The 18,342-nt window shown below is 36.3% G+C and overlaps 1 protein-coding gene across 3 annotated transcripts in view; it reads left to right on the top strand.

Moving 5' to 3' along the window:
* The window catches only part of HIBCH (3-hydroxyisobutyryl-CoA hydrolase), a 42,514-nt gene that overhangs the window by 12,576 nt on the left and 11,596 nt on the right, over window positions 1-18,342 (top strand). For all 3 annotated transcript variants that reach the window (XM_029959514.1, XM_018071872.1, XM_029959515.1), the window contains exons 6-10: window positions 8,852-8,930; window positions 13,057-13,202; window positions 14,101-14,187; window positions 16,116-16,174; window positions 16,948-17,029. In XM_029959514.1, the coding sequence (XP_029815374.1) occupies window positions 8,852-8,930; window positions 13,057-13,202; window positions 14,101-14,187; window positions 16,116-16,174; window positions 16,948-17,029 (453 nt within the window). The remainder of the gene's footprint in view (window positions 1-8,851; window positions 8,931-13,056; window positions 13,203-14,100; window positions 14,188-16,115; window positions 16,175-16,947; window positions 17,030-18,342) is intronic.

Below are 18,342 nucleotides of genomic sequence, written 5' to 3'. Positions count from 1 at the left end.
AGAAATAAGAATTATGTGAAAAGAAGGCCAGTTGCTAAACTAGAGGAACTTCTTAGAAGAAAAGATAAAGTCAATTTTCAGGAGTGTTTTAGAAGTATTTTTAACTTCAAACTGCTTGCACGTAATTTAAGCTGTCACATTTTTTTTCTAATGCTTATTCTAGTAGAAAAAAACATCCAAAAAGTTTTACAATTCAATATTCAAAATATCAGCCGCATCTGACATTTTTCTAAACTACTAAATTGGAATGTTATTGAGGGGAAGATGTTCAGTCAGTATTTTGTTTGCTTAATATATTGGTTATTTTTTAACATGTATGTATGTTGCCTTATGGAACATATACGAGTGTTCTGAGAGATGTGGACCACATTCCTCAAAGAAAATGAGTGTTACATATGCAGTACAAGTTGAAGACTTCACTGAGTCTAGAAATGTAATTCACTGTGAACATCTTCCAACAGCTACATTAAAATGATGTTTTATTGAGCAATGTTGTTAGAGACTTGCTATAGGTACCACGGGGCATCTACCAATAGTCACAAATGTCTGAAATTACACTCTAGGAGGATTTGGTCAACAATTCTTTTTATATTAATATTTCTTATCAAGTAAATTAGTACTGATGTCATAAGAAGATTTTATGTCACTCATTTTAGTCAGTTGAATTTTAGTACACAAAGGAGCTGGTGTTGACCAATAGCTGTCCTTATCCTGCCCCATTTTTACCCAGATTGTGGGTATAGCTCTTTAGGAATGTTCCTTTCACTACCAACATACATGTAAAATTTCTGACATGCATCTGCAAATAACATTTTTCTTGTTTCTTCCAAAATATGTTTTTTAAAGTTATTAAAAAGACATCAATGTTGTATTTAAATTACATACTTGTAAAATGGAATGATTTGGTACTTTGACTGCCTGATGATCTGTAGTCAGGACCAAAGCAGCATATGGAAAAACACACCTTACACAAATAAAATCCTGTATTCCCAGGCATCACAAGTTAGGCTCTGGGTTACAACTGGCTGGACTGCTGCAGGAAGTGGGAGGAAGAAAGGGAGGGAATGTCTCAAAGATTTCCTCAGCCCGAACCTGCCCACTCCCAAAAGCAGTTCCCAGTGGTGTAAGAGGTGAGGAGGGTTTGCCCTCACCCTCTGTGCCATTTGTAGGTACGGACCTCGACCACACGGAATCTTTCCTTCTGAGCAAGTTGCCTGACGTTGCTGTCTCTTCTTTCTGACTAGTGAAAGCAAACCATTGTGACCGTAATGCCTGATGTTCACCTATTCTTTTCCATAAAAAGTATTTAAATGAAAATTGTGAGCCTGTGTCTTAAACCAAACTCAAAATCTCGTAAACCACTGAGTATTGGCACTTCAGTTTGTTTAGCTGAAGTGATTGAAGGCTGAAAGAAGGTAGGAAGTGTAAAGACAACAGACTGCTTTACTTCATTATGATCTCCCTTGAACTATTAGCTGTTAATAGACAATCTGTAGAAAAAGAAGCCAGACAAATATGATAGGCTGCAATCATTGCAGCTACTACATAAATGCTTAAGTTAGGTGTCTTTTGATAATCCTCAGGTGTATACTATGAAAGAGAGGGGGTAGCTTCCCATTTTCCTTCACATTGTAATATGTCTTCCCATCTACTGTTTGGTTTTGGTTTTTTTGTTGTGTTTTTTTTTTTAATTTATTTTATTTGCTTTTAGGATGTATTCATTTAAGTTGTGTGTGTATAGCTTTTACTTAGAACTGTAGAGAGAAGCATTTGAGACTAACATTCAAAAAATAGGAAACATTAGAATTAACCATATATAAAAAAATTGCACTTTTTTCCCACTTGTGATACAGTTTTTAATTAGAGGAATGTGTATTTACAAGTGGATATTGCCCACAGAACAAAGCTGTTCATTTGTGGTTTAATTTGGGATGCAAATTTTATTGCAAACTGTAGAAATTTTGCTTATTAGTTATTAATGTACATATCAATGGCTTGGGGTGACTTCATGAAAAGTTGTTATTTTACATAGCACCTTTATACTGTAATAGACATTATTACCCCTTTAAACTTTTTTTATAGATAGGAAACTGGAACCCCGAAATGTCAGTGCTCCTTGGGACTTCTCCCAATTTTTACTCTTTTTCTTCCTTTTTATAAATATGTCATGCCTCTTGTCAGCCATCATGCTCTGAAACTTGAACATCTTTGGATTTGTTTTAATTTATGCTCTAAAATCTGTCCTGAAGTAAAAGTAATTGTCATACTAAACCCAGATAAGCTGCTTTCCCGTTTTCTCCCTGCCTCTCCCCCTCCCTCTGGTAATTCATGCCCGTGAACCACACAGAAGCTTGTGGCCTGCTTTGTGCCAGCGCTTCAAAGCTGAAGGCAGCTTTTACTGTCAAACAGAATACAGATTTTGCAAGTGCAAACAAATCGTTGTGAGACTGCCTTGTGCACCACTTAGCTTTTGCAAGGTAGGATGTTGCAAGCAGTGCTAAGGCAATACCGACAGGGCTCTGTGCTGCTGTTACAGTGTGTTCACCATCTGGCGCCTGGCTCTGCCTGCTGGGCCCTCCCCTCTGATCCCTGGGATAAACGGTGCTCTGCATTTTGTAGCTAATCGGACTATAACAGCGGCAGCTCTTGACATCAACAAAAAGTAACCACTGAAGGCTCAAGGATTTGCGCCTGATGTTATTCCCCGAAGGGTTTATCATAAAGCACTGTCTTGAAAACAAGTATTTTAAGTTATGGGTCAGTATTGGTACAGTAAGAAAAACTCTTCTTCCCCTCTTCCAACTATACAACAAGTGAGATTTTTGCTGGCTTCTGCACAGATTTGTTCTTTCTAGAAACAATCAGACTATTTCTTGCTAAAAGTTCCACTGTTTTTCTCTCATTCTAGACCTTCTTGTACATGCCTAGTCACATATTGAGAGTTATCTCATTATTTCCCTCTCCATCCCTTTATTACAGATCAAGGAATAAAAGTTCTGAAGAGAATTATCTTTGCCTGCTTCTCCATCCTTTCATATTTCTGCTCATTTTTCTTAGCTCCAGAAGAATTTGAATGCTCGTTTTCTCCTTGAGTTTGTTTTAATCAGTCTTACACTTTTTCCAAGCACTTTCTCCAGGGAAATAGAGCATCATTACAAAATCCCCTCAGTTCACTCCTGTCATCCCAAATAACTGTGCTGCTGTTTAAACAAAAGTTCTGTCTCACATGCCTGTCTTTAAGAACAAGAAGTGTTTCTTCAGTTTTAAGATGAAACCTAAAAGCTCAGTTATGCATTGATGCAAATTGCTGAAACAGGTTCCCTCCCACTTGTCTGCCCTTCCTGCAGACATTAGGATGTCATGAGTTGGACACAGAAATTTCTTGCAGTACCTACATTTTTTAGGTGATACAGAGGAACAAAGGGATAGAGCTGTCTTCTAGAATTTTAGAAACAATAAAAATGCCAAACTTACTGTCTTTCTGAACACACATGGCCAGTTATGTATAAGGAAACAACTCTGGGATAAAAAGAATGCTTTCAAATTTAACACTAGGAAAAATTGCACTTGCCAGTAATTAATTACTTTTGCTATGGGCTTTTCAAATCTAGGTCTTATATCTTCTGTTTTCTTTCTGTTGCAGCACAAGTTTTGTATCCATAAAAAGTTGTGCAGATTATGATAAGTACCCTAGTAAAACCAGTTTGAGATCACCGATAAATTCAGGCTGGTAGCAGAAAGATCAAACCAGGACTTCTAAAAATTCAGTCTAAATTTTTTTGTTGATAAAGGACACTCACTGTGACAGCACTGGTGCACAGAATGGCCTACATATTTTTTTCCCCAGATTTCACTTTAAGAAGAAGCTGACCTAAATGATTACTATTAAAGTAGTTGGATCAAGTTTGTTTAAATACTTAGGGGTCAGAAGAACAGGACTGAAACATCAGGTATTATTACAGATAATCTGTTTCCAGTCAACTCATTGTGCTTCTATGTATCTGTAGAAGTTTGGACTGAGAATCTCTACTATGTAACCTGTATATGGATATTAATATTTTATATTTTAATCATATTACATTAATATTTTATGTTTTAAAATACCACACTAAATGATTGAAAAGTTCACAAACCCCACTGGTTTTTAATGGTATTTTTTAAATACTTGCACAGAATTGATTAACGTGTCATCAGCCAAAGAAAATGATATTCTAGGTCCAGATTGATCTGTTACATGGCACTGCTCTGGTTCACTGTGTTGTCTTCTCTGTTAGTATCTCCAGATAAAAAATGGATTATACTCTTTGGAGTGGTCCATAACATTAATGATGAACGTAGATTAATTTCTATTCAGTTTAAGATTTGTTGTGTCTGGATGCAGGGGGTAATGCTCTTACATCCATGATTTTTGATCTAACATAGCTGTAAGCTCCTGCTGCTTCCTGAATCAACTCCACTCACTTACTGTGCTGCCGACTAACGCTTTGGAAAACATTTTTACTGCACCTTGGCTATTCTTTCACATCTGTATGCAAATATATTTGCCCTTTGTTGTCTTATGCTCAGTTTGTTTGTTGATTGCCACATTTCTCTTGTGGCTCTGGCCCTACCAGGAATTGTATTCTCATGCAGTTAAAAATGAGTGCAATCACTGGATGGAACTGTTACAACAGGACTTTAGCTGCAGACAGTATAATTATCAGTATTATCAGAAAGGTGTTTGCTTGAACAGCTGAAAATTCTTTATCAACCTAGTGAAGGTGACACAAGCAACATTCCTGAAGGCCTTTTCTGTTTGTGTGTCTTTTATTCTGTCACTTAAGCTTTCCTAGGCAGTGATTCCTTCAGAGTCTGAGTTTGGTTATTTAGTAAATAGACAAGTGTGATGTGTGGTTTTGCTGTGACACGGGTCTACTTTTCTGTACGTGAACAGATGTTTACACCATTTCTGCTCTTATCTATGTTTCTAATTAATTCATAAATAAACCCTACACAAAGGTAGTTGTCATGGTTTAACCAGCTGGCAACTAAGCCCCACAGAACCGCTTGCTCACTCCCCCACCAGCAGGATTGGGAGAGAATGGGAAGGGTAAAAGTGAAAAACCTCATGGGTTGAGATAAAGGCAGTTTAATAGGTAAAGCAACAGCCACCCACACAAGCAAAGCAAAACAAGGAATTAATTCACTGCTTCCCAGTGTTCAGCCATCTCCAGCCATCACACATAATGATGAGTTGGGAAGACAAACACCATTACTCCAAACATGGCCCCTTCCTCCTTTCCCCCTCCCCACTTTATGTGCTGAGCATAGTGTGGAATATCTCTTGGGTCACTTGGGGTCAGCTGTCCCAGCTGTGTCCCCTCCCAACTTCTTGTGCACCCCAGCCCCCTCGCTGGTGGGGTGGGAATCAGAAAAGGCCTTGACCCTGTGCAAGTGCTGCTCAGGAATAACAAAAACATCTCCATATTATCAACACTGCTTTCAGCAGAATCCAAAACACAGCCCCATACTGTGAAGGAGCTACTGTGAAGAGATTTATCTCTATCCCAGCCAAAACCAGCCCAGTAGTTTGAATTGGTTGCTTGTTCATTTCTTAATTCTCCTTAAGTTCTAGGCTCATTCTTTAATTATTCTTTACAAAGTTCAAACATTCAGCTGTCAGTAAAAAAAGAAAGTTCCCAGCCAGTACAAGCCTGATTCACCACGAGGATGTATTGTCTTGGAAAAGTCAAAAGGAAGATATTAGCTTCAGTATATATATTTTAAGATCATAAAAGGTAGGACTCTGACAAGGCAGGATATACTGTATTTTAGTAAAGACATTATAGCACCAAGCCTTGTACGTGTAAATGCTGGAACTATCTGGTGAAGTGAACACAGCCCAACTGCAGATACTTTAATAGTGTGAAGGGCCTCCTAGGTAGGACTCTACATATGTAAGATTTCAGTTAAATTAAAGAAACAAAATTAGAGAATCCAGAAATGGAGGAACGCATTTAGACTTCTGACTGGAAGAGTTTAGGGTTACAGAATATTAAACTAATAAATATCTGTCATCTGTATTAGATCTAGAAGGTTAGACACATACAGTGAATATGTTAATGATTTGGGAAGTTGCAAATAAACAAAAAAAAGCATATGATGATCACCAGTTAAATAAGTTACTGGGGTTTGTACCCTCAAAGCATTAACTCATTTTCTCTCCTAATTTTTTTGTAACATTAGATTATTTAGAAATGATCTTCAAAGAAGTAAGGACATATTTGCACTGCTTTCTTTATAATGGATAAAAAGAAAATATAGTTTCAATCTTTTAAACATACATCTAAAATAAGGCTGTTATCTGTACTATAAAACTTTGAAGGCTGTCTAGAAAACAAATCCAATTATGGCTTAAGCACTTGAGAAAGTGAAATCTGATTTAATTACTTCTTTCAAAAGAAAATTACATCTTTCAACTTTCTATTATTAAAACTTTACAGTTATTTTTATCACTCTAAAAAAAAAAAAAAGAACAAGTTTGGAAGAAAAGCTCCCTTTATGGAGTTCACACTCGAGTCTTTGTTACTTAATACTCAAGCTAAAAAAATGTAAGTCCTTATAAAAAATTCAGACTATCTAGAAAATAAGCCAGAAAAAATGCTTTATCATAGATGGTATTTGTGTTTTTAGATATGGGATTAGAACAAAAATTAATTTAAGCATTAGAGCATAATGGGCATGATTTTTTAATTTCATTATCTTTATAAATAAAGGTCATCACTATTGCTGAACATGCATAAAAATAACAACAGGCCTTACTAAATGCAGTAAAAACATGCTATTATGACATTTGGAAGTTATGAAGTCACATTTCCATTTAACTTAAGACTTTTGGAGCTGTTCTAGGAGTGAATGTAGCTTTACATGTAGCTTTGCATCTGCAAGAGAGCTAAACACAGGGGCCTTGCTCTTGGTGCTGCTCAGGTGAGATGTGCAGCCTCTGACCAGTCCTCAAGAGAAAGGGCTGAAGGACAGATGAGACAGAACATGGTACCCTGTGCAAATAAGATTCAGATGTTTGCTCAAATCCCATTTGCCTCCTTGGAAAAGCAGTACTTCATGTGTACACATCTGGCTTAGTTTCTGAATATAAAATCCAGTATGATAACCAGTTGCCTTAAGGGAGCATTTCTCAGGAAATTAAACTGGAATCTTAAAAACTTCATACACCTATATTAAAACACTACACTGGCAGATATTCATTTTACAGAAAAAAATCAAAGATATTTTCAAATTTAGTCATGTATGACCCTAATGGAATAAACAGTGACAATTAATTTCTTGCTGGGCAGAATTGTAAGAGAGGCCATGGAAGGAAATGAATGTAATTTATATGAAATTGAGATAACTTTTTAAAATTTGAATGTAAAACCCACCCAAAGATCTCTGTAATAAGAAAAATAAAAAGATGTTCTACTCTCACCTTAAAAGCCTGTCAAATATATACTGCTGGCCCAAGAGAATATCACCCAGTTAATACCACTGGTTTTGATGAAAAGTATGAAATGCATGAAGATGTTTATGAAAACCAGTAGCCTTAGGTGGGTAAAGTATTATTTTTCTAGTATTTAAGCACTTTTTTCTTCATTAGACACTGACTTCTTTTGGCCAATGATATTTAAGATATCTTAGTTTGAACATAAAAAAAATTGTATAGGTAGAAGGACTTAACCAAGGGAAATCTAACTTCTGTTCTGAGGAACAGAAGTAAACAGTGGAAAGGAAGAGAAAGATAATATTTGTACGAAGAAACTTCTTCTGAAATATTCAGTAGAGGTTTTTGTCTCCAGATACACTCAAACATGCATTTCTATTAACATGTATCATGTAAATAAGCTTTGAGAAGTGAGACCTCAATATGTATGTTGTGGTTATGCCCTGTAATCTAAATATACTTGGATTACTTCAAATATTATTACTAAGTAGTAGTAACTTTGTCAGATTACCATTTTTCTTTATATTTGCCAATTTGCCTCTTGAACATTTATCTAAATTAAATTAATTTTGTGTGAAGTGAAAATACTTTTTTATTGGGCCTTGCTGCTGCTCACTGCCTAAATCAGAAAATATGTGACAGACACCACCAGAAACTCTTCTGCTTTTGAGGGAAGTGTCTCATCAGGACAGGCTGCTAGAGAAGAAGGCTAGATACTTAATAATGTGAATTCCATTTCTGATTTGGTGAACACCAGTGCTCAGGTTAAACAGTGGGTTTCTAATCACATACTCTGAATTTTAATCAGTAGTGCTGAAGGCTTTTCCTGTTTAAAATACTTCTGTGTTTTCACGGCTAGGCTTCGCGAACGGAGATTTGGGAAACACTTCTGTGTTTGTAACATAGGTAATTATCACATTAGTGATAATAATAGTTAATTATTATTTCTTTTAGAAGTGTTAGAATGACAAATTTGTACAATTTGTGTATTGGCTTTTTTTTGTCAGTGATTTCAGGTACATGCAAAAATTACAGATGGGGTGACATTAGCAAAGGGATACCAGCTCTCATAGTGGGCTGGTGGAGATAACAGGGTCACCCATTTCTGTTGCTGTCACCCGAGGGTTTTTGAAGGTAATCTCTGTGTGACTCATCAGTCTTTCAAAGCACAGAATGCTATTTCAGCCAAATCATAAAGGTAATATGATGCTTTGTTAGTGTTTGAACCGTGAAAGATCTTTTAATATTTTCTTGAGACGCATGTGTTAAATCTACTTTTATTTAAATGGTAGAGCAAAGCAAGAGGTGTGTTACACAGGGTTATGATTACTGGTAAAAATAATTTTATAACTGTGTCCTTTGCTCCATGCACAGGGAGTTGGCCTCTCAATTCATGGACATTTTCGAGTTGCTACAGAAAAGACACTTTTTGCAATGCCAGAAACAGCAATAGGTAAGCATTTTATCACGTGTTAACATGTCTAAGGTTTCACTGTTTGTGTAATCAGGATGAAACGTCTTTGACTGAAAGCTGTGGTGGTAATGAAAGAATTTTAAAAGGGAATTGGAGATGACCATATATAGAAAGTATTTTCTATTAAATTAACAGAAACTTACCTACATTCTGGGAGTTGATCAAGGTTCCTAACTGTCTAGACTGATACAATATTTCAGAAACAGAAGCAGATCAAGGAACTAAGTCTGTGCTACAGCTGTAGGCAGATAGAGTCTGAAGATCCCAGTGCAGCTACTTCAGCTTTACCCTGGGGACTCTGTGAGTCCAACTGCCTGTACTACACAGCTGCTCTGCAGTGTTAATGAGACAGATTTTGAAATTCCAGCTTTTCTTGTAGATTATTAATGTAGGCCCATTACAGTTGTGCAGAGATTGTGTCTAGGTGAGATCACAGTGTCTTCAGTAGTGTCTGTTTTTTTAAACAGCAACACGCTCCTTGTGTTTTCTAATGTTTGATCCTACAGTTTTTTTGTCAACTCTGAGATGTACAAAAGAAAATGTAGCTCGGAGCTACATGAAGATGGAGGTATGGCTCAAGAAAAGTCAGTCAGATTAAAGGCAACCCTCCTGATGCAAGTGTCAAGGGAAATAAAGCACAGTAAACCACCCAAATATAAGGAAGCTCATTATCATTTTAACTCCTGAAAAAAAAAATTACAGCAATTCATGCTGGCTGATAAATCTAATGCAATTTTTCTGAACAAGCAAATTTGGGATGAGAAAAGCAAAAGCTATTTTTTATGCTGAAGGAAATCTTGGTAAACTAAATATTTCAAGCATTAATACAACATGAACGTGCTAAACTCTGAGTTTCATAATCAGTTATTGTACATGAAAGCCGTTTGAAGGAAACAGTTTGTATTTTTTTAAAAACTAAACAGAGAAGTTCTTTGACATATAAAATTATACTAATAATGAAAGTACCTTCACTTTCTTCTTCAAAGGTAAAGATATGAGTAGTTTTATATTAACAAAAATTCTGTTCTTTACATACATTTCTTGTGTTGCCAAGGGCTTATTTAACAAAAATAGAATGTGAAGACATGTAAAGGAAAAGCTTAGAACTTGCTTAGGAAAGGAAGTAATTAAACCCTTTTTAGGACCAATTAGAAGTAAAACCACTGAAATCTGTTTGGATTTAAAGGCTTAGCTCTTTTGATCTCTGTGTGTTCTCTTAAAATGTCTAGCTCTCTAGACACTGGATTAATTGATTTTTTCATTCAGTGTTCACTTATTTCAGTAGGCATGACACCTTTGCTGTGAAATGAAAACAAAGCATTCATTCAGCTGCTACATTTTCACACAATTATTCTGCATTTATACACCACCATAAATAAAAGGATAGAGATAAATATGCCACTTTGCAAATAGAAATAAAAGGCAGTTGTAGACTGTAGGAGTTTGACACAGATAATACAAAGAACTGGAAAGCAGCTTAGATGTGGGAGGGTGTGGAAAAACTAGTAGTGAGAAGAACAAAAGAAGGAAGTATATTGTAAGAGGTAGGCTTTGAGATAATGTTATATTAATAATGGATACTTTCATGTATATCCCTCCTAAGTTTTTAGCTTTCTAGAAGTCATTTACTAATAAATTTCCAACCCCCTCAACAGACAAGGTAAGAATGCAGTAGCACTGCCTTTATTTTATGCTTGGCAAATGCAGAGTTGCACCTTTGGGATTACAGCAAAGAGCACAGACTGCAAGTCAGCACCACAGGCATAGGCTTATAGCCTGGTCAGTCCAGCAGTAACACAGTTCTTCTCTTATTCAAGTAGGAATTTGAGAAATAATTGGTAAATACTGTCAAAAGAAGTGGAACACATTAAGGGAACCACAGTGGCAAGGAGAAACATATGGGAAGCATTGTTGAGAGAATTAAGAGGAATATGTAGAACATGGACAAGAGGGGTAAAATTATAACAAAAATGGAAGACAAGGACATTGAAAAAGATACAGAAACTATAGCAGACTGTGTTTAGGCAACCAAGTAAGTTTAAAGTGGATTAGTTACATCTTCACTAATCCTGTTTGTAAATTCCTTAATAATTAAACCTTCATTCAATTTAGGTTTATTTTCCTCTGAAGCAACTTAAGTTAATCAACTGCACATTTTATTTAGAATGGATTTCCCTGTGCATGGTCAAGTGGAAGGGCATTATGGATCCCAGTAGGAAGATGTCTTTTCCTCTAGAATTTTACTGGAGCATGGGGAGAACAGTGGTCCAGCATCGGTATTATTCTAATTTAATTACAGCAAAACCAAGAAAGATTGTTGCTGTTGCAGTTCTGGTGGATGGACAGAATAATGTAATTGCCTTTTTACTTTGGAGGGCATTTTTAAGTCAGGTTTCACTTTGAAATGAGGAATTTTTTTTTTTTTCAGTAGTAGGATATCCAAGGGGAGACAGATAAATAGAAACATAAACCTAAATAAAAGTCTTGGCATCAATGTTTTGATGGCTCAAAATGAGAATGTAAAATGTAGAGCAGACTATTGAGAATGTGAGTACAGATGAAAAGGGTGAGTGATGAATTGGGGTTAATTGGGCTTTTAAAGTGTGTCAGCAAGGCATTCAGCATTTCAGGAGAAGAGCTGTATGTCTCAGTAGCCTGTGGGATGAAGAATAAATCCATTGATGACAGCACACACATCGGTGGGAGTAAAATACTACAACTTTAACTGATAGCAAGTGACTCCTAAAACCATCTTTTCATTGTATTGGAAGCAGCAGAACAAAGGGAGGACCAAGAGGGAATCAGAGGAGAAGCTGAGATAGGGGTTTGATGTTAAGATTGTTAAGAGGAAAACACTGAGCAGCTGTCTGAAAGAAACCTCCCCTCAATTCTGTCTGAGGGGGAGGACCTTTCCAGGATCACTGATTTCCCACATCTTAAAATACCTGTGATAGGATCTTTTCCATAATACATCCACTGACTCTTTTTGTGACTGAAAGCAATTGCTTGTAAGTGAAAAATTACCACTTTCTATCAGAATGCCATTTGAACTCCTTATGTACATCTGAATTTTCCCAGTTAATATCTCTGCTTTGGCAAGTGTTTATGAGTTTCCTACTGCTCATTTGTATTCTTTTTCATTTGTATTCATTTTTGGTTTTTTCATTTTTCCTCTCACAGTGAAAAAACACCACCATACCTTTAATTTCTTCAAAAGACTTTCAGTGTCATGAATGCACCATTGGTAATGATTTCAGAGTAGTAACTGGACACTGCTTCTATCCATTCAGATTTCTGAAACTGATACAGCTAAGCTAAAGTTTTCTTAAGTTTAAGTGTGTTACAAAAAGTGTCTGAATTTGTTTTGGTGATCAGTGTATATAACAGAAGGTAATCTTTCAATTACAACTTTTAAAAGTATTTTAAATTTTATTCACACTTGAGATTTTTAAAAATTACCCTAATCTGTTGATTTGAAAAACATATAAATGTAAGACAGTCACTAAAACAGAAAGTTTAAAAATCTTTTTTTACTTTCAGCTTAGTCATAGTCCTGTCAAAGAGCCAGGTACCAGCTCAGCCTCTTGCACCCCCACCTTCAGGAAGACCCTGTCAATATTTTTGATCTATTATTGAATTCTCAGCCCCAAAATTTGTTCAAATTAAGCTGTGCAAGAGGAACTCCATCACTGTTTGATATTTTTATCATAATAAAAGATTTCAGAGAAAAAGCAGCATCCAGTTCGAGTTTGCACAAATTATTTCACAATTCTTTGTGTCACTTCTGTTTCTTTGCTGAGAACACACTTGACTCTTCAAGCACCTAAAAATATCTCAAGTTGTTGGCAAATAGAATAAATACTATTTTTTGGTAGTTATTTGTAGAGTATGTGCTAGTGGAAAGGATGCAGTTTGGAAGGTGTTTGAGAGTTTGCTTTTAGGGAGGGATTTGATGACAGAGAAATGTCAAACCAAGTCAAGGAGAAACTTGATCAGAGTTCTGTGCCTGTCAGGGAGATGAAAGTCAGACAAGAAGAAGTAGCTACTAAGTGATGATTAGTACAAGTTCTTCTCCCTTCACTTATGTTTTTGTTGTCTATTGCAGGCCTGTTTCCTGATGTAGGTGGAGGGTATTTCTTGCCAAGGCTCTCAGGAAGGGTTGGCTATTACCTGGGACTAACAGGATACAGGCTGAAAGGAAGAGATGTACTCAGAGCTGGCATCGCTACACATTTTGTCGAATCCGAGAAGGTAACATGCTAACAGTGCTGGCAGGGGCACAGCCTACAACCACCATGACAGGTTGGAGGGTTTAGCAGCCCAGTATACTTTTTACCAACTTGAGTGTCTGCAGCAGCACAGTTATATTAGCTGGCCATGCCCTGTGAACAGGACGGTAAGATACTCTCAAGCTGTCATTCTAACACTTGCCAGATAATGACAGCTTTGCTTGGAGCAAAGAGCAAATGTTGTTGTCTTCACAATTCTGCTGTTGGAAGGGCATGATCTACTCAGCATAATGGAAGTTGCTTACAGAATTTTACAGTTCAAGACAATTGTGTATGAAACTAGAGATTTATACAATTGCTGAGTTTTCAATCAAGGTAAAACTCCATTAAATTAATGTGGTTTTTATCAGTCTGCTTAACAGGTATTTGTTTCTTACAGTGCCTGTAAGGAAGTGTAAAAATTAGAGCGTTTCATAAAGTCAGAGTAACTGGAGTGGACTTAAATGAAGGAGAAACAATGATCCTTCTCTGCATGAAGACTCCTGACTGTCATTGTGGAGCTGGCAAAATACTGCTTTGAGGATAGCAGTTGCCAGACTCCTGCTCTTTCCTCTGAGACTGGTGTAGCCTTGCTTTATCTGCTGCATCTGTAGCACTGCATTGGGGGTCTGCTTGGGAAGAAGAGTTCTTTGCTGATCACTGCAGACATAATTAAATCCAGATGGTTCAACACTGAAAAATGAACTCTGGCTCCTTGTATTGTTTGCTTAGTACCTCCTTAAGATCTGTCAGAAAGTTGGGGAAGGTGAGGGGGGTGTTTTTATACGTGCATACTACTATTACCAGTAGTATAGCAGCAGCAGAAATAATTCAAGTAGATTTTGTTTTACTTACTTGTAATTAAATCTTATTTTTAATAGCTACCTGCCTTAGAGAAAGACCTGATAGCACTGAAATCACCTTCAAAAGAAAATATAGCAGACTTACTGAACTCTTACCACAAGAAGGTAATCTGATCAGTTATTGAAATCAAACAAAATTGTTATATACATAAAGACATTCTTTTTTACCTGTGATACTGATAATTTTTTTTTTTACAGTTGAAAATAATGGATTCCCAAACTCTTTGCCCTTTATAAAATACTAATTTGTAGCACTAATGCCTACAGTGGTCAAAATCAGAATTGAAAAGTCCTGCTTCACCTTTTATTCATTTTGGATACCCCAAAAATTCCTACTGTGATCAGCTCAATCTCTGTGTGTGTACTTCAGTTTCCAGCCAGTAGCATGACGAGGCAGAAAATACATTGCTGCCTTATTTCCCCCCTGTTATTCTTGGATTTCTAGCACACTTGGCAGAAGGCAAAATAGATAGCCACGAGCAGACTGGAGGTTGGACATGATGACAAATGTGATCTGGGGAGTTACCCTGAAATTCAGGGATTCTGATAAATAGAAATGACAAGGGTGGAACTACTGGCCTAATCCAGAGGCTGCAGAAGTTATTCTGCCCATTAAATGCTGCACTGTTCACTTGGAAAGGGATGCTGTATTTCCATCCCAGAAAAGTTCTCTATATCAACCTGAAAAATGTCTTGCTAGCTTGATGCAAATGACATAAATTGGAGCATTATTTTGATGCAGACCATCTGCAGTCCAGATTTGAAGCCTGAATTTAAAGGCTTAAGTTGTTCCTTTGACTTCTCAAGTATTTTATATGTTTGTAACCTTGAGGCAACTGAAAGACTGAATAAGCACAGCAGTTATCAATAGGATCAATATTGGCAGATACACTGTAGGAAAAGCACCTGAAAGCAGTATTTTCAGGGGGAGAAAGATGCTGTTTTCTCAGTGGACTAACCCATGCATGGTGCTCTGTTGTGATTTTGGAGGTGAATATAACTGTATTAATACATAATTAGTATTTGTGTTGGGCCTGTGTAACAATGAGCATAAAAAACAAAAAGGTTTTGGCTTTACAATCAGAGGCTATTTTAACTGCTTTGATGTGCATTGTAATTTTATTTCAATAGAAAGAAAACTTCTAGAATTAAACTAGTTTGTTCAATTCTAGTGTGTTTTAACTAGTTTTTAACTAATTTGTTTGGCTTTAAAATGAACAGTGTCTACTCCTGTTATTTCTATTTTGGAATTACTGAGTTAATATATTAAGGTTAATTAGAAAAATAAATGGGATAAGCTAATTAACCTAGCACTACTGATTATTCTCACAAAATAGAAAGCTGTGAAATAGGAGTGATTATATGTTGCAGTATACAGAAAAGGAGGCTGTGTATTTTTAGTTATCAGAGCTGAAATGACAGGGAATCTTTCTCAGCTTCAGCTGCTGATCCTGAAACATCTGCTTATGTCCTAAACCCCTTAATGTGAAGATGTGAGACATTTGACAGCCTTTCCACATAAGGCCAATGGGTCTTTCACACACTTCAGCTATCTAAAATTTTGCAAAATGACATAGAAAAGATAAGGAAGAGAAATGCCTTTTTTTTTGTCATTAAAAATGCCTAAATATACGTCTGAATATTTTTAAGAAAACGAAGCTTTCTTTTAAAACTATCTCAGGCTTTTGGGTAGATTTATCTATACTGACTTCCTTAGTGCATTTTATATAAATGTTTTGATAGAATAATCAGAATTACTTGTGTACAAGATAGCCACCCAGTTGAATATGCATATATAGTAGCTCAGAGCAAGCACTGCATTATGAGGCAACATCTTTAACATTCACAGGATAAAGTGACAATTTCATTTATACACACTGCAAAACTGTAATTCATTAAAAATGTCACTGTCTTATGAATATTAACTGTTCATTTATGATATTTCTGTAACACAAGGCATTGAAATTTTTCAGTACTGATAACATTTTCAGTCTAAAATAACCAAGTAAAACAGGTATTTGATTTTTAAATAGTGCACAGTTGATCAAGAAAAGAAGTTTGTACTTGATGAGCACATGGAGAAAATTAACAGGTATTTAGCAATCTTTTTTCATTTTTTATTATTGTGGATAGAGAATGTGAAGTTAAATCAAGTAACAGTATTCTGCAGATAAGGTGAGAGAAATGACATCCAAGTTTAAATAACTTGTCTTTAGAGAGCTTTATCTGAAGCTCATTAAGTATTTCACTTATCAGTATATTAAGTACTTGAGCATATTTGCCTGAGTCATGCACCCTTATATTAAGCAACTACCATATGGCACATTAGGATGAACATTTTCTATAGAAATTGGATGGGGATTTGTGAGAGAAATTGTCAAGTTGAATAGGGAATGTTTTGTAGCACATTTATACTCATTGATTTAAGGCCATTTCTGTGACTGCTTGGAACTTCTGTGTATCACAGAAGGAAGGAGAAATAAGTGAGAGTGACAAGAAACAGCTAAAACTCTTGAAGAAGGATGGCAGTAACTAGGTTTAGAGACAAAAGATGTTGACACCAAACCGGTAGAACGGAGCTAATAGCTAAGGGCTTGATGTGCTATAAAAATACAGATAAGACTGATGGGAGTAATGGAAGTTTATAGATAAATAACAGAGTTTGTGAGTGAGGTTTATTGAAACACTAGAGAATTGTAAAGGGAGAGGAGATGCCTGACAACCAAGTTACTTGAAAGGGAACAACATGGAACACATTGCTAAGAAAAGCCAAATCAACTGGTTACACTGTTTCTAATGCTACTCACCCTTTATAGGTAAGTGGAAGGCTGAAGCAGTTAATGGACTAATTTATTTTAATTTTAGTCTTTTTTCAGCAAATAGTATGGAAGAAATTGTCAAAAAATTAAAGCAAGATGGTTCTCCTTTTGCCATGAAGCAGCTGGAGGTAATGTCTTCTATGTTCATTTTGTTAAGAATTTTAGGTTTGGGTGTGTATTTTCTTGTCATAGGGTAGACTTTATTCACCCTATTAACATAAGTAATACTGCATAACACCGATAGGACACTGGACTGAGATCCTCAGGTTCTCCCATATTGTCCTGAGGGATTCTCAGTAGTGCTGTTCAGACAAGAGCAAAACTCTGTAAAACTACACAATGTGAGTATTGTCATGTGGTGCATAAAATTGTAATTAGTAAAAACCCAAAATGCCCTTCCCTTTTCCCCTCAAGGGGATGTTGGGGACAAACATTCCCTTTTATAGCTTCTCATTTTATTGCCAAGGGTTGGAATAAACCAGAGCCAGAACAGTGTTGTTCTTTTTCTTCCAGATACCTCATTTGGGTAAACAGCAAAAAAATTTATCATCACAAAGTATTTTTGATCTTTTTAATGCATTCCTGAGTGTTGGATGTATCACAGAATCACAGAATATGCTGAGCTAGAAGGGACCCACAGGGATCATTGAGTCCAACCCTTAGCCCTGCACAGGACAACCCCAAGAACAAGAGTCACACCATGTGCCTGAGAGCATCATCCAAACACTCCTTGAGCTCTGTCAGCCTTGGGGCTGTGCCCACTGCCCTGGGGAGCCTGTTCAGTGTCCAACCTGGGGCACCCAAGGGTGAAGAACCTTTTTCTAATATCCAACCTAAACCTCCCCTGACACAACTTGAGACCATTCCCTCGGGTCCTGTCACTGCTCACAGAATCACATAGTCACTACTCAAAAAATGTACAGCAATACTACACAGAATTCATACTTCAGCCTCAAAAGCAAGAAGCAACTTATATTCATTTATAAATAATGTGTGTATTTTCTTTTTTTCCTTTGAATTATCTGTATTCAGGTGCCTTGTAAAAGTTTGGTTTCAAACTAGTGAAATATTAGTTACAACTGGATAGAACTCTAGCATTTCTTCAACAAAAGTGTCATTAAGAAATCTTGCTTTTTTAATAAAATAAAACATCCATCATCTTCTGACCTTCATTTGGGCAGAAGGAATTTTAGAAGGTAGTATCATTAACATTAGACATCCTGTCATAGATATACTTTACTTTTTAGTTTTTAATTAAAGATATAACACTTTGTCACTGGAACTGTCAAACAGTTTTTGAGAAGGGAAGTTCTAGCATTATCTTTGTGCCAACCATTATGCCTAGTACATTGCAAGAAGTTTAGCACATGTATTATAAAAGCAAAATTGAATAAAAGGGAAAGCTCATTTTCCCCCCTTGTATTCAGGTTTCATTGGATAA

The sequence above is a fragment of the Manacus vitellinus genome, unplaced genomic scaffold (genome assembly GCF_001715985.3).
Source record: "Manacus vitellinus isolate BGI_N305 unplaced genomic scaffold, ASM171598v3 scaffold_20_pilon, whole genome shotgun sequence".
Lineage (NCBI taxonomy): Eukaryota > Metazoa > Chordata > Aves > Passeriformes > Pipridae > Manacus > Manacus vitellinus.
Note: the sequence above shows the minus strand (reverse complement) of the source record. Positions and strands in the feature narration are given on the sequence as shown.